The sequence below is a fragment of the Siphateles boraxobius genome, unplaced genomic scaffold (genome assembly GCF_051911475.1).
Source record: "Siphateles boraxobius isolate OS27281-9 unplaced genomic scaffold, OSU_SipBor_1 130, whole genome shotgun sequence".
NCBI classification, from domain to species: domain Eukaryota; kingdom Metazoa; phylum Chordata; class Actinopteri; order Cypriniformes; family Leuciscidae; genus Siphateles; species Siphateles boraxobius.
In genome coordinates, this window is record NW_027508734.1 from 28,554,766 (window position 1) to 28,571,265 (window position 16,500).

At 37.0% G+C, this 16,500-nt stretch overlaps 3 protein-coding genes across 3 annotated transcripts; 1 reads left to right on the plus strand and 2 right to left on the minus strand.

Moving 5' to 3' along the window:
• The first annotated feature begins 678 nt into the window (after positions 1–678).
• psmc3 (proteasome 26S subunit, ATPase 3) lies at positions 679–5,890 on the plus strand. Its single transcript, XM_077229010.1, has 11 exons — positions 679–781; positions 1,327–1,407; positions 1,502–1,627; positions 1,730–1,834; positions 2,723–2,785; positions 2,902–3,039; positions 3,133–3,276; positions 3,422–3,667; positions 3,757–3,902; positions 5,043–5,124; positions 5,500–5,890. Exons 1-11 carry the CDS (start codon positions 740–742, stop codon positions 5,608–5,610), a joined length of 1,284 nt encoding a protein of 427 aa, XP_077085125.1. The 5' UTR covers positions 679–739; the 3' UTR covers positions 5,611–5,890.
• A 729-nt stretch (positions 5,891–6,619) lies between these two features.
• aplnr2 (apelin receptor 2) lies at positions 6,620–8,163 on the minus strand. Its single transcript, XM_077227300.1, has one exon. The coding sequence runs from the start codon at positions 7,916–7,918 to the stop codon at positions 6,689–6,691; it is 1,230 nt and encodes a 409-aa protein (XP_077083415.1). The 5' UTR covers positions 7,919–8,163; the 3' UTR covers positions 6,620–6,688.
• Positions 8,164–13,109: 4,946 nt separating this feature from the next.
• Positions 13,110–15,868, minus strand: cd59a (CD59 molecule (CD59 blood group) a). The gene is made up of 4 exons (XM_077229011.1): positions 15,633–15,868; positions 14,193–14,267; positions 13,990–14,091; positions 13,110–13,878 (listed from the first exon to the last, which is right to left on the minus strand). Exons 2-4 carry the CDS (start codon positions 14,245–14,247, stop codon positions 13,679–13,681), a joined length of 357 nt encoding a protein of 118 aa, XP_077085126.1. The 5' UTR covers positions 14,248–14,267; positions 15,633–15,868; the 3' UTR covers positions 13,110–13,678.
• Between the last annotated feature and the right edge of the window lie 632 nt (positions 15,869–16,500).

Consider the following 16,500-nt stretch of genomic DNA (forward strand, 5'->3'; position numbering starts at 1 on the left):
TGAAATGCAGTCTAACAAGAACTGCAAATAGCATATTATTTACATATGATCCGAGCAATAATATGCGGGTGGGGGATTATTTATTAAATGGGTATTTATTAACAACTATGGATTTAACTATGGGTCTTCAACAGGTGGTCTTGCCAATTGTTTGATAATGTAAAATGTCTGTGGGGGAAAAATGCATTGAATAAAATTATTAGTATCAACCAAAGCAAAGCTGAAGTAGTTTTTTTAAAACTTAAATGAAAGCTACATTTATATGGCTTTGTAAATCAATATTTGAATGCCTGTGAAATCAACACTGGAAAATAGACATCGTAGTACGATATGCTTTTTGGCTAGATTTACTGCACTCAGAATCTTTTTTATTTGATCAAATTGGATCAGTTGGTCATGTGATCTGAACCCTCTTCATGTAAAATAATTATATTTTTGGTACTTTATACAGTACTATAGTGCTAAAAAGTGCTATTATTTTTTATTTGTTAAACTTACTGAGTGCTGCTTAATCTGTCTCTCTATCCACCAATACTGGACTAAAAAATGTTTTAAGATCTCTGAAATACGTACAAATTCGTTCTTCTGTTTCATAAACGAGACCCTAATCAGAGGGAGTAACGAGAGGTTCGGTACGGATGAGTCGCAAGCAGTTTTCATCCGCGCCAGGTGGGGGCTGTGACGCTCACTGATGTGATCCACAAAAACACAAACGCGTTCCTGAGAAGAAGCATTCAAGATGGCGTCGCTGAATGACAGATCAGTTTGGGATGAGGTGGAGGTCTGTTTTATGTTTTTTTTAGGTTCAATTCTATTTTCCAAAATTAGTTAATGTTGTTTATATGTGGATGAACATTCTGTTTGTTGAAATGATTTTTTAAATTGATTTTTGAGCACGGGCATTGTGTCTGATGGAAGAGCATAGCATGACACAGTGAATTTAATTTCGCTTCATTCCCTTTTTATAAGCGTGTGCGTTCATCCCTACGATCATTCAGCGTGATGAATAATTACAGATCGATTCTGATTTTAATTCGTTCCAAAATTACATCAAGATCACAATACATCTTTAGTAAAAGTGTGGTGATAGCTTGCTAGGATAACATTAGCAGAGATAAGCTAACGGTGATCATGAGAATCGATGTTTTCGTCTGCTCATTAAGTTTGATCAGATATTCTCCGAGTATTCCTATTCATTAGAATGATTAGATATCTGACGTTTATGAGGTAAGGGTCTGGAAGACTTAAAAACAGACAGGCACAGGCAGGCAGACGTGCTATTAAATAAAGAATATTCTTTTTCACACATGAACTCGTATTTTACAGGATGGCATCGGCGAGGAAGTTCTTAAGATGTCCACTGAAGAGATTGTTCAGAGGACTCGTCTTTTGGACAGTGAGATTAAGGTACCCTTCATACTGTAAAAATCATATTCATTATGCAGATGATTGTATTCAGTGTCTGCAGTTCTGCATGTCATTATATTGTTTATGATTTCAGATCATGAAGAGTGAGGTTCTGCGTGTCACTCATGAGCTGCAGGCCATGAAAGACAAGATCAAGGAAAACACAGAGAAAATCAAAGTGAACAAGACTCTGCCCTACCTCGTCTCTAACGTCATAGAGGTAAAAATATGTGCCAGAACGGGGCAGTAGGGAGCTTTTTAAGCGCTTTTCTGTATGTGTACGAGATTTAAAGTTTGTATGCGTTGTACGTTTGAATGGAAGCTGCTGGATGTAGATCCTAATGACCAGGAAGAGGATGGGGCCAACATTGATCTGGACTCGCAGAGGAAGGGCAAGTGTGCCGTCATAAAAACCTCCACACGGCAGGTGAGTCAAAAACATTTTAATTTAACAGCTGCAGTCTCGTTTTTCTGTGGCTTACCATCATGCTTTTTTCTTCTTTAAAAACATTTTTCATACTTTTGTGTAGGTTTTAGGTTTTTATATCTTTGTCTTACATTTTAAAACTTATGACTTAGTAGTGATTCACTGAAATTTCAGAAACCAAAAATATTCATCTGAAATAGAAAATTGTGTCACACTTTAAATTAGGGTCCAATTCTCACTATTAACTAACTACTAACTACTATTTTTGCTCAGTAAATTCCTAATTACTGCCTCTTAATAGTTTGTAAGGTAGTTGTTAAGTTTAGGTATTAGGTAGTATTAAGGGATTTATAGTCATGCAGAATAAGGCATTAATATGTGCTTTATTAGTAGTAATAAACAGCCAATATGCTAATAATATACACCCTAATAAGCAAATAGGCCTAGTTCATATTGAGAATTGGACCCTAATCGTGTCCAAGTTATGTATTTCAGAAATGTTCATGTATATCATGCAGTTAGCTTACAATGTATTAATTTAACGCTGTATTAATTTAGGGCAGAAACAATGTGCTCATTGAGGTTAAGAATACATGTTGTTAACAAATGTTTTGGATATATAGAAAAATTGTGTAAAATTTGATTACCAAATTATATACAGTAGAACAATTATTATATAGAAATATTTTATCGGCTGAGATATTGAGAGGCAACTTGTTGCCGAACTTTGCAATTTTTGGTTTAACATGTCACCCGATTACACAACGCCCTGAACATCATACCAAGTTCAGTTACCCAAATTTAATTACCGAAACGTTATTTTTGGTTTTATCGTTTCTGTAAAAATTAAGTTCTGTTCATCACTAATATTTAGTGCTGTAATTGCAGACCTATTTCCTGCCTGTGATTGGGTTGGTGGATGCTGAGAAACTGAAACCTGGTGATCTTGTGGTAAGTGAAAATTAATTTCACTTGACAAATTTGTTCAGGATACTCATTCTTAAATTAGGTTGTTTATAAAGTTTTGCTTAGAAATGTGTTGACTGTGCTTCTGGACCTGTTTGCAGGGTGTGAATAAGGATTCCTATCTGATTTTGGAGACTCTACCCACTGAGTATGACTCTAGAGTTAAGGCCATGGAAGTGGATGAGAGACCTACAGAGCAGTACAGTGACATTGGTGGCCTTGACAAACAGATCCAAGAGGTACTGGCTGATAAATTGCCTCATTCCAGTCACCAGAAGTTGCTCACAATGACAGTTTGACAGTTGCTGAGCTCACTGCTTTTCTCTCTGCAGCTGGTGGAGGCAATTGTTCTGCCCATGAACCACAAAGAGAAGTTTGAGAATCTGGGCATCCAACCGCCAAAGGGGGTGCTGATGTATGGACCACCAGGCACAGGAAAGACCTTGCTGGCCAGAGCCTGTGCGGCCCAAACCAAGGTGCAATGTCCCTGAGCGAGAGAGAACCATCAGTGCTGTTCTGCTTTTATAATGGATAACAAATGTCTATAATGTGGCTTATTAACATTCACTACAGTTTTTGTGTTGGTGTCTCACATTTTACCTCGCTTTTGCCCTTTCTCAGGCAACATTTTTGAAGTTGGCTGGCCCTCAGCTGGTGCAGATGTTTATTGGTGATGGTGCCAAACTGGTGCGTGACGCATTTGCACTCGCCAAGGAGAAAGCTCCCTCCATCATCTTCATTGATGAGTTAGACGCTATTGGCACCAAGCGCTTTGACAGTGAGAAGGCCGGAGACAGAGAGGTGCAGAGGACCATGCTGGAGCTGCTCAATCAGTTAGACGGCTTTCAGCCCAACATGCAAGTGAAGGTACACACTTGTGCCCATATGCTACTCTGTCACAAACATGGGCCTGTCAGCCTTATATTGCAACTTTTTTTTTTCTTGTTTCCTCCTAGGTGATTGCTGCCACTAACAGGGTGGATATCCTTGACCCGGCTCTGCTGCGTTCAGGTCGTCTGGATCGTAAGATCGAGTTCCCCATGCCCAACGAGGAGGCTCGTGCTCGCATTATGCAGATCCACTCGCGCAAGATGAACGTCTGGTATGAAACATTTGTTCTTTTGCATCTCAGTGTGGTCTTAGGTGTTGTGATGAGAAAATATTTATTTAATTTAATTATTAATAGTTTGAGCATTTTCTTGCTTTTGCTTTTATGCATTTGCTTTTAAATGGTCATCCACTGATCTGATGAGACCTGGTGTTAGACTTTTAGAATAATGAAAAAAAAAAATTTGTTTCAAACAGATCACGATTCGTAACAGACAACTAAATAAAATAACATGTAAATTGCTAGAGGTTCTGACAAAATATTACCATTAATTGCTCCATTCTATTTAATTTAATTAAGTGTTTAATTGGAATGAATATAAAAAAAAACTTCACTTGTTTCATAACTGGATGGATCTGTGTTTTTGAAACAAATCTTTTAATGAATGATTCAATTATTCATTCATAAATACTTTTATCATTGCTGAATTAATTGGTGTTTTTGAACAAACCTCTTGAATAAATGATTCAATGACAAATACAATTTTTAACAGTCACCAACATTCACTTGTCTGTTGCGTACTTGCACTTCTCAATGTAATTGATACAATCGTTTTTGAAGCAACCATGTTACTTTCAAAAGGTGATTTGCTCTATTTTGATCTCTACCTTAGACACCAGTTTTTATATCCAAACTATAAACTTTTATCCCAGTACTTCTGTGATAATTTGAATTATATAATAATATAAACATTTTACAAAAATAATGACACTGTGTGGTCAAAGACTATTTGTGAATCTGTTTCATAATTGTACATGATTATGGCTCTCTCTAGGTCAGCAACAGCGCCAACACAGATTTGAATGTTCCGCTGTGATTTTGTCAAAGGACACCGGTGAATCATTATCATTTAAGATTAAGATCGTGTGGGTGTTTGAATCGAAATCGAGATATTTTAACATTTAATCGCGCAGCTCTAGCACACAGTTATTGTGGGCAAGACATGAAGTTGATCCTGCAAAACAAGCTTGGATGAGCTTCCAGAGCTTATTTAATGTTTTGTTGCTTTTTTGGGGTTTGCATGATAGTCAAATTGTCCATCTGTTAAACTAAAGTGCAACTGTTATGGAAATGTTTGCACAAAAAAAAACTCACCATTTATCGCATTATCCCTTAATTTTTTTTGTGCTGTAGTCCTGATGTGAACTATGAGGAATTGGCACGCTGTACTGATGACTTCAATGGAGCTCAATGTAAAGCTGTGTGTGTTGAAGCTGTAAGTATGATCATTGCAACCTTTAATTCATTTACCTTTACTGCTTATATTTTTTTTTTTGTGGTGGTGGTGTAAGCATTGTGGTTAAGGCCCTGGACTCGGATGTCATTTGTGTGATAAGTTTAGATTTCAAAAAGGGGGAGACACGTGTACTAAAAAGTACTCTTGCCTTTCACATGCTTTAATGCAAGATACAACCCATCTGACTATCACTTGTTTTAATGCACAAATAAACCTAAAAATGTTTTTGCTTGCAAATCAGAATCTGAATCAAACACTTTAATGCTCTACTTAACTTTTTTTTGGGAATAGTCATTGCTCCTGATTTTTATTACATGATGTTAAATACACATGTATTGTTCAATTTTGTGTTAGGGCATGATTGCTTTGCGACGTGGGGCCACAGAACTTAACCATGAGGACTACATGGAGGGCATTCTGGAGGTGCAGGCAAAGAAGAAGGCCAATCTGCAGTACTATGCTTAATGCAGTGGATGACTGTGTGTTGGTGTGTGTCTGTGTGCACCCGCATATGTGTGTGCAAGTGTGTGCGTATGTGAGCGTGTAAGTGGTCCAACAGTAGGATCTGGCACAGCTGTACCTGTGCTGCTAAGATCCAGTAATGTTCTGAGTAATTACCTGGTTCTGATAGAGACAGATCAGCCTAATTTAGAGTGTACTGCCTCAGTGATGACTTATGGAATCGTTTTCAGTTAACCTTATGTTTGTCTCTCAATTCAGTAAAACATAAAACTTTTTTCCATTATTTGTTTGTGCCTTCTTTCTAGGAAATGTTATGTTTCTGCATATCTCCACCGTTATTATTAGAGATTAGGAAAATCAGTAGTGAATGATCCTAATTTTGTGATCAAGTTTTCCCATTTTTCACAGCTTAAGTGTAATTTGTAATTTTCCAACACTCCCAATCTGCCTTTGGTCATACAAACAATTAGTCCCATCCAAAACTCATGCCATTGGTTTCACCCAGGTTTCACCAATGCTGCTGCATTGTGCCAAGGCTGCTTGAGATCCAGGAAAGATTAAAACTAAGAACCTACATTGATAGGATTGAAGAAAGTATTTTAACTGTTTTATTTTATATATATATATATATATATGAATTTTTTTTTTTTTACAAACTTGCATTTATACATACAAAAATAAATGCCTACTGATCCTAGAAGTCAATGATATGACTAAATTGACTCTCAATTTTATTTTTCAAGTAAAAATGATTGCATATAAGGGCAAATAACATACTGTAGCAGTTCAAAATTCATCAGCATGCCCACACTGCACAAACAGTTTGAGTTGCATCATTATGATGGGATGTACGGGTTCATTTTATCTAAAAATTGATTGTTAGTGTATAACGGGTGTATTGTTAGCTTCTCTTCACTCTGGCATCATGTCATGGGAAAACATTCACTGTTATCAGTTCCCACATTCTGTTGGCAATTTATTTTCTTGAGGGGGTGAAGTTCATGCTAAATCAGATTTTTCCACTGAAATTGTCCAGCTCAGTCCCAGAGTCTGTTTGCATAATCAATCTGTTTGCCTCTCTTCATTGCTCATCTCTACTAACTGTCACTTCATGTGTCCCAGATGGTATTGGTGAACTCTTGCGTTGCTCCTTCTCTCCTCCTTTCTGACCTCTGCATTTGACCCATAAGCACAAGAGCAGACCGCTGCAGTGCTTCCGGAGTGCTGGGTCACAGCAAGCGTACAGCAGAGGGTTCAAACAGCTGTTTATGTAGCCCAGACAGATGGAGTATGGATGGGCCGCCACCAACCACTGGTCGAAACTGCAGGAAAAGGGAAGGATGTCCAGTTCCACCATAGCGGAGAGTGTCTTGTTGGTGTGGAAGGGTAGCCAGCAAAGGAAGAAGGCCAGCACAAGGGTGATGATGATGCGGAGGAGCCTGCGTTGGCGCGTATGATCGGGGCGCAGACCTAGGCTGAAGTGTCGGGAAAGGAGACGCCCTAGCCAACCGTAGCAGAGCAGAAGCACTACCAAGGGTAACAGAAAGCCAAGAAGAGTTGATTTTAACCCCAAAGCTGCTGACCACATCAGCTCTGCTTGCTCTGAAGCTGCCGGGTCTAGTTCACTTGAGATCAAACTGGAGTAGTCCATGTCACACAAGCAGGAGAACGCATGTTCATCCTGCCTGTCGCCATCAGCCCCCACTTCCAAATCCACCTCCCTAACAGTCCGTAGAAGCAGAGCAGGCAGTGCCAGGATTCCAGCTGTCAGCCACACGGTGCCCACGATCCACTTGGCACGTGTGGCTGACCGTCCCTGCTTTGGTCCACTGCCACGCTGTCGTATGATGACGCAGTAACGCTCCACGCTAAGCCCAGTCAGAGAAAACACACTTGCGTACATGTTCAGTGCCACGATGTAACTGCTCACCTGACACAGAACTTGGCCGAAGGGCCAGTGATAGCCCAACGCTGTGTATGTCGCCCACAAAGGCAGGGTCATGACGAAGGCAAGGTCAGCCAATGCTAAACTGGCTATTAAAGACTCGGTCACTGAACGAGAAGATGTGGAGCGGCAAGGAGGGGGATCATCAGAGGATTGGGAAGATTTGGAGCAGCTGCCAATCCTCCTGCGGCCTCTCACTCGGCGGTCCAGGTACACCCATAGCACTAATCCGTTACCCAGGGAGCCCACGACAAACACCAAGAGGTATACACTTGGAATCAGCACCCAAGTTGGAGACCATTCACTGTAGTCACATGAGGGAGAGGGAGAGGGTGAAGGCGAAGGGAAGGGCAGAGTCCCAGACATCTGAGAGCCACACACTTGCACCTACTGCAGAAAGCAAGTAAATGACATGAGCCGGAAAGACAGAACAGAGTTGTTTCCGTGTTTTAAGTGATCTAGAGGGGTAGAATGTTTTGCAGTGATAGTTTTCAAGAAACGCTGCTTTCTGAACTGATGATTGGATGACCTTTATTTTTGTTTTTCCCCCGGATTCTTGTTTGATCTATATTTGGAAGTTTCCCACAAATGAGCTGAAAGAGTCAGTGACTCTTCCTTCCTCCTCAATCTTCTTCGATTTCTGTGGGATATCATTTATAGACAAAAGAAGAAGGAAAAAAGATTATTGGAAACTGTGCATTAAAAATAGATGAGAAAGAACTTATATTATTTCTGGTTTTGTCACTTACATTGTCAAATCGTAAATAACCATATCACAGTGGCTTATATACACTGCACAGGCAAAAAAAAAAAAAGTCAACTCTAATATTTTGCTGGACTGACTTTAGCTTTGATTGTGATTTGATTCATTGTAGAATTGTTTTGACATTCATGTAACGTCACAACATTTATTTCCATTAAGAGTTGCATTAATTTCTGGCTGAGATTTTATATTGACAATAGATGAGTCAAACCATTCTGTAAAGTCTACTCCAACACAGCCCAAACACTTTCAATGGGGTTAAAGTCTGGCCACTGTGGTGGCCAATTCATGTGTGAAAATGATTCCTCACTGAACCACTCTTTCCAGTGGTTTGATTCTTCAATTGTCAAACTGAGTCTTTAGACATTTTCAAGAAACAACTGAAGATGCATCTTTTTATGTGAACACTTGACCCATTAATATTAACACTTATTATTCTAGAACTAATTTAAAAAACAACCTTGCTACATGTACTGTGCTAGACAGCTGGGATTAGTCACAGCAATTGCATATTGTTGTCCTTTTGTTGGCTTGATTGCTTAATTTGCTCTCCTCATTTGTAAGTCACTTTGGCTAAAAGCTCAATGATTAAATGTCATTTATTGCTATCCTTAAATATGGCAATGGGATACATCTTCCAACATAGCTGTTTAGAAAATTAAAAGCATACTGCATCAGTTAGGGTTAAAAGAATTGTTGCCAAACGTATAACATGCAGAAACACATTAATCACTGCAATAATTATTAATAATTAATCGTAGACTCTTAAGTATTTGCGTGTTTAAATACAAACAGCAACATTTTTCTGACCATGCAGTGTTAAACTGTCTGCATTTAACTTTATCTGTGTACTAATCTAGTTTATGTTTGAAACAAAGTGGCTCATGATAAACTGCTAGTAATGTCACTTAAGATAAAAGTGTCTGCTAAATTAATAAACAAATAAAACAGAATATTTAATAAATCGATCACTATATGGCAAACCATCTCTTTTGTCTGATATAGAACCTGAAGAATAAATTCCAGATGATGTAAATACTACATAGGAAAATATGCAATAAAATCTATTTCACAAAAGCAATGCTCAGGTGAAAATCCAACATGAACCAAAGAATTTCATACCTGCTTTTCCTAAGGATTTATCTCTGCTTCTGTTATTAAATATGCCCAGTTCCTTGTTGCGATTAGTCTCTCTCTGTTTTCAGATTGTCTTTTTGAAGGAAAAACATAAGTCACTCTGTAACCATGGTTTTCTCTTGATCTCTCTCTCAACTTTTTCCTCTCCCAGAATTGAAAGCTTCCTTCTGTTTCTCACATACAGGGGCAGTGCTCTTTAAAGACCTTCTCCTCTTTGTGTCCATTCCCGTTTCTATTCTGTCCTCCTCCTCTCTCACAGGACCACCCCGCAGCAGTTTTGTGAGATATCCAAACAGTCCTCCTGCTCTTAAACAGACTAAGCAAACTCAGAACACCTCAGGCTTGAAAGAAGCTTTATACACATGACAATGTTTTTCACCGTAGCAAACAGAAAACCTCTGGCCAATACAGACACGAGGTTGTATTGGCAAATATAATATGCATTCTTACAAACAATGGGTTACCTAAAACATTGGGAGATCAGTAAATCAAAGACATTATGTGTGGCCCATTGTTGTACAGACTGTGTTCATTGAATCAAACTGGACGATTTTATACCAATATTTTGATTTTATACCAAGACAAGTGAGAGTTATACCTGTTTATTTGCATACATTTGCATATCGGCACAAGAATTTGAAAGACATTAATAGCTTAAAGAGAAGACAGGACAGGTAAATCTAAGAAATTTTCCAAGTTACAAATGAATTTGATTACGTGGATTTCAGAAAATAAACAATAAACATGCCATAATTAATGTGAAATAAACATAGCGAATTAATGTGAAATACAATGTTAAAATGTATGGAAACAAATCTCATTATCAATCAGTCTCACATAACCTGATATACATTCATATCAACTGTTCACCTGCCTCTGTTAAACCAATACATTCGTTGTGTTGGTTCTATGTGAGCTCAGCTGCATGTCTGAGGGCCTGTTTGAACAGTTTGAGTGTTGTTTAGACACTTCCGAAACTCAGGGATTCCCTACTGTGGGATTTGTGTGTTTTTGCATGTTGAGAGTCTCAATAAGAATGAAATAAAGGGAAAGTCTTTTGTCTTGAAGAAAATCTTGTCAGGTCAACAGGACAGCGATTTATGAGGCAACACAATGACACACTGCAAATATTTAAAAATGCTTTTGTTTTTTACTCAAACTAACTATAATGAATAGGGCTTTTCACACTGCGCTTAACCCCGGGTGTTTCTGCGTATGATAGGAAAAATGTCAAATTGCGATCGAAAAGGCGATAATTGGAGTGAAGGAGAGACCGTTATTCTCTTTCCTTTGTAGTTCGAAAAGTTCACTTAGAAATAACTTGTTATTACAGTCAGCAATATGTAATATGATGAAGGGCAATGATAGAGCCTTTATGTAAACAGGTCACGTTGACTTCGCAAATATGCAAATAAGGACTTGGGAATGTGCAGTGTGAAACGGCAGTTTATGAATACCCAGGATTAACTGTTAACCCCGGGTATAGTAGGCTACAATGTGAAGCGTGAAGCAAGATAACCCAAGATTCCGTTTACCCGGTGTTAGAATGACCCAGGGTTAACTGTTTTAAAGTGTGAAAAGCCCTATATGTGCAGAAGTTACTCAGTGAGAGTTTTATTAGCAGTGTTACAGATAAAATGTTCTGTATGCACCTCCATTTGAACTATAGTGTACCAATTACTCAATAAAACAAAAAAACATTGAGCCAATAGAAGGCCCACCCTAGATATTTTATCTCTCAGCCTGTGATTTTAAGTGACAGCCTTGGTTAGCTATGCCATAGTAGAATATGCATTTTCACACTAGCCTCTCAGTGCCAGAAAGAAATTAACTGTTTTCCTCTCTTGCCCTAATTGATCTCAGCTGTACAAACAGTAAGGGTCTATAAAGAAGTCATGAGGTCATATGTATGACATGAGTTAAACACACTCTGATCCAAAGGTCAAACTATAAATTGTCATACCCCAATTTATGGGGTATTCCTGTTTTCATGTTAGGAAAACAGGATAAACTAACTATAATTTAAGAATTATTTTTAAAAAACTGATCATTATTTGTTAGCCTAGCTTTCCTTTTCATTTATTGCAAGAAAAATTGCTATTGAGCGCTTACAACTAGTGATAAAAAATGCACTTTTGCTGAATGGCCAAAAAGCAGGGCATTTCGTGATGTATCCTTTTGTGTTCCAGGAAGAGGAACGTGACATGAGAGTGGGAAAAATGATCTGTGGAGGGTACAACTCATTTGAACAACAAAGGCAGTCCTTTTTTTTTTAATTTTATTTTACAGTGGATTTGCAAAAATCTTCCACCTTTGATTTATAGAACAATTAACAGCAATAACCAATTCATGTCTATTTTGAAACACTTTTATGACAATAATTTTATTATTACTATTATGGGAGTGCAATCTTTTTCAATGTGCAGTGCAGTCATGCGGGAACCAGGTGTGTTTAATTTAACCCTTTGCTATTTCATTTACAAAAATATAGGCTAATGTTCAGCCAAAAAGTAACGAAATAGTTATATCATATGACATCGGCTTTCACCAATGAAATTCAGATCTATTTACCATGTTCTTGACAATTTTGGCAACAAGAAAGTGAAGGAGACATTAGCACATGTTAGGTCACATCCTGCCAAAGCTCCATAGTGAGTCAATTTTAGACTAGAAAATATACAGTAGCCTATATAAATTAAATTTAAAAAAGTGTTGTACATAAAAAAAAAACATCTAAGGTTTTTGGCCATTTAATGCACATTTTGTAAAAAAAAAATAACTCAAAGACCAAAAAATCTGTGCGTCATACATAAATGGCCTGTAAGACAGAGAAAATGGCTAAAGTCCTTTTAGAGGATATATTTTCTGTGTAGCTGCACTATTGTTCAGAACTGGTAGGCAGTACAGCCTTTTTTGCCAATGTTTTAAGTTTATGTTTGTAAGTTTAATAAAAGACAGAGGGGGAAAGCTGTACCTTTTCCAGAAAGTATTAATGATAGTGACAGCAGTGCATCAGAAAATGTGTTCGTAGTAAGAAAGGAAGAAGTTGAAGATCAAGAAGGATATAGAAGCAGTGAGGATGATGGCAGACATGGAGAATATAAGTCAGAGATTGTTGTGGAAGTCAGGCATTTGGGTAGTTTGGAAGATGTGATCCACAGTACAAGCAGAGGAAAGGAAAGGGTCATTCCCTATTTCCCTCAATACACCAACAAGCATAGACTCTCAAAAAATGATGACAAAACAGGTCAAAATCGAGTTACATGTGAAACTTACACTTTTTGTCTTGTTAATTTTCACTTGTGGTAGAATAATCGATTTGGAATTCCGAGAAAGAAAGAATGTTAAAGATTATATAATATTTATTGAGAAAAAAAAGTTTGCATAATATTAGCAGCCTGGGACTTTCCACGTATCAGGAACACTGTAGATTTTGTTTGTGTGTGTGTGTGTGTGTGTGTGTGTGTGTGTGTGTGTGTGTGTGTGTGTGTGTGTGTGTGTGTGTGTGTGTGTGTGTGTGTGTGTGTGTGTGTGTGTGTGTGTGTGTGTGTGTGTGTGTGTGTGTGTATGTGATTTACTATAGCACTGCAGATAAATTAGAAACAACGAGATACACATGGAATCATAAATATTTAACAGAATTCTCAAACTCTCAAGTAGCATAAAACCGCATGTTCCTTTTATTGGTCGCATAAAGGTTCAGTAAGTTTTGCTGGCTATAGTGGTAACAACAAGAATCAGTACACTGAAAAGACTGCATGTCTACATCACACAATGTTTTTCAAGAGATTTTAAGTTTTAAAATAGACATTCATAAAGAGGAAAAGCAGGTAGTATAAAGGGCATTTATGCAAATGACAGTGATATGACACATTAACCCTTTGAAAATCTCTGCATCAGAATCCTCACAACCCACTCAGTTGTATCACTTTTCTGGATAAAAGGATTAGCCGTGAAAGAGTACACGTACACAATGAGAGCAATATTTTAACACAATAAATTATAACCAGACAGTTTACCTTCACTATTAAGTGCAAAAGGAAAAAAAATTTTTACAAGCTCTAGCTTAAAAGCTTTAGCATTGAGCACACACAGTTTTAACATACAGCTGATATTTTAGCTGTGAATGCTTCTTTGACCACTTAACTCAAGATATAGAAGATCTCTGCATTCTCACTACATGATACCACTACCAACTTTACAAGGAACAATGCAGAAGCCATGTTTTAGAGAACACCCCACCAGAAGAGAGCTAGTGAGAGCAGTATTCCCACCACAGAGCGGCTGGACACTGACACAGGAGCTGTGTTACACAGGTCAGATGTACAGCAGGAGTACTTGAAGCTGGAAATTTTGGGAAATTTCTCAGCGATGATGCCGTGATCACAATCAGAGTACTTTATACACTGCCTGTAAGTGTCGCCACCTTAAAAAAAAAACAAGAAAAGTCAAAGGGTCATGGGAATGGTTGTGCCATTTTGACACTTTGTTAAGATTACAGAAAGACTTTTTTTTTAAAGTAGGAGTGAGCTGACACCTCTTTCGTAGATGGACACGCAGGCATCATCATAGTAGCATTCTCGAATTTTAGAGCATGTGCTCGAGTAGTCCTTACAATGGTAACATTTAATTGCAGAGCCTAAAGAGACACATGGACAGAGAACTTTATTTTTTGCAAGAATAAGACTCCAAAATAGGACAAAAACACACTGTGAAAAAAGGATCAATGGCAATACATACCAAACCCCAGCAGAGCCAGAACGAACACCACACACACTCCAATAGAAGCTTTCATAATGCCTTCAGTTTACCAGTCTAATCGTGGAAGAGAGAGAGAGAGAGAGAGAGAGAGAGAGAGAGAGAGAGAGATTGTCTGAATGTTACTGATGCCATTAAATGCTCATCATAAATTTAGATTTAAAAAAATCATCCTAAATTTTATTTATAAACTTGCCGACTGGTCTCAAGCCCTCACATTCAGAATATGATTAGACCTTAAAGGGAATGAAGCTGCTCAAATAGTGTTTAGACTTGTTACAGGTTCATGTAATAAACACCTTGCCTGCAGTTGCTTTAGTAATGTGCTCAAAGATGCTTAACGGTATATTTGAATCAAGAATGTAATTTCCTCCCCAATTTTGTTCCAAACCATGACTTTCTTTCATGTAACATAAATTAATATATTTTGAGAAATGTTGTTGTATTTGTCCATACAAATGGAAGTCAATTTAGTCACTAAAACTGTTTTGTTACATCCTTCAAAATAGCATATTTTGTGTTGCACAGAAGTAAGCAAGTTATTCAAGTTTGGAACTACATTATGCTGAGTATAGATGATGACAGACTTTTCATTTTTTAGACAACTAACATAATCCTGGTAAGACAAAGAATTGTGGGTCATTTTAGGAATATTTGGTTAAGGTAAATCCACTTTTGGTCAATGATCTGCCCTATATTATAACTACTACCATTATTACTGCAACTACACCTATTATTGTTGTTGTTATTTTATATTTTAGCTTTATACATTATTATAATATCCTGGTGTATTATTTGTCTTTTGAAATGTATTCAGCCTTGTATGAACATCCTAATATAATAATTAACAATAACAATTAACATCAATGTAACATATTTATATTTATGGCATTATACACTTAAGTACGACGTAACATTTATGAAAAAATACACTTGTTCTGAGAACACATTTCAAACTTTCAGTTAAAATTGGCCTTCACAAATACTTGATCCTGCTCTTAATGTATGCCAGTGTTTTATTTTTCAACTGTTTAAATAATTTAATTTAAATTTGAATAGGATTCATACCAAAATCTCAATTTAAAAAATAAAAATTTTGTATTTAGAGTCACTGACCCAATGACAGCTTGTCTCACTTTTATTACATTTTGAATTAATTGATTTTCTTTACAGAGTTTAGTAAAAATGTATAGTGTTAACATATCTCTAACACATTTAATAGAGTCATATGGAACATAAACCAATAGGCTACTTTAAATAAATAAAAATGTCACACATTTTATCATAACCGTCTACCATAACCTTACAAAAAACGAAATGCGTTTAATGCAAATTGAAATCTAAATCAGCCTGGGTCGCAAGCAAAGAATGTCTTTAAGCAGTATGCTGTTATCTTGACCAGTTACTCTTCGGTAGTCTTACCTCAGTGTGAAGAAGGAATCCAACCACAGAGACATCCAAACCAGTCTGAAAACCAGAGAGCTTGAGCCCAATCAATCTTCTTTAAACACGCCCACAATCCTCTTCAATGAGTCTTTTGTGTCCTTTTTATTACATACTGTCCTAAAATATTTAAATCAAATATATTGTGTTATGGGTTTAAAAAGAAATAACATCACTATAATAATTCATACATAATTGATTAATCACAAAGTAATGTACTAGACATTAGCAGCAGAGAGGGACAGTCACCCTTAAACAGAGCTATTCAGATGTATAATATTGATAGTACAGCATTGTGATTTCTTTAACTGTTCAATTCCTGTAGTCAAAAGCTGAATGTTATACTTTTTCACTCTTAACATTTTACACCCCTTAGTTTAATCAGACAGGAGCCAAAATCTTGCCGTTCAAAATACTTGCACAATGTTTATATTCTTACTTGCATAAACAAGACAATAATGTCTTTCTCATTGGTTCACTTATTTTCTTCTTCTTCTCTCTTACAACTCTTGTGTTTAACTTTTTCTGAATATCTGCTGACGCTTCCCTGTTGATTCAGCACTGACTTCATACTACATACACATAACCAGACATGGGCAGTATTTAAATTAAATGTATTTTAAATACGTATTTAATTACTTTAGTGTATTTTGTATTTTACAGGTGTGGAAAAAATAAAATGTAGTTTGCAACAAAATATTTTGAAGGAGTGTATTTAGAGTATTTCAAATACTTAAATACTTAAGAAAAATCACCATAGTAGCCTAAATGATTTTGCCATATTTCGGTCTGATGTTGGCAATGGCAATGTCCAGGTTAGATGCACGAAAAATTACGTGACACCCTG

What these genes read in the sequence shown, in the direction of transcription:
- psmc3 (XM_077229010.1), top strand. Translation starts at nt 740, where the DNA reads ATGGCGTCGCTGAATGACAGATCAGTTTGGGATGAGGTGGAG. An exon ending in TTGACAAACAGATCCAAGAG is followed by an intron (nt 3,040 to 3,132) that starts GTACTGGCTGAT and finishes TTCTCTCTGCAG; the next exon opens with CTGGTGGAGGCAATTGTTCT. An exon ending in AAGCTGTGTGTGTTGAAGCT is followed by an intron (nt 5,125 to 5,499) that starts GTAAGTATGATC and finishes ATTTTGTGTTAG; the next exon opens with GGCATGATTGCTTTGCGACG.
- cd59a (XM_077229011.1), bottom strand. Translation starts at nt 14,247, where the DNA reads ATGAAAGCTTCTATTGGAGTGTGTGTGGTGTTCGTTCTGGCTCTGCTG. An exon ending in TCTGGCTCTGCTGGGGTTTG is followed by an intron (nt 14,092 to 14,192) that starts GTATGTATTGCC and finishes GTGTCTCTTTAG; the next exon opens with GCTCTGCAATTAAATGTTAC. An exon ending in CGTGTCCATCTACGAAAGAG is followed by an intron (nt 13,879 to 13,989) that starts GTGTCAGCTCAC and finishes TTTTTTTTTAAG; the next exon opens with GTGGCGACACTTACAGGCAG.
- aplnr2 (XM_077227300.1), bottom strand. Translation starts at nt 7,918, where the DNA reads ATGTCTGGGACTCTGCCCTTCCCTTCGCCTTCACCCTCTCCCTCTCCC.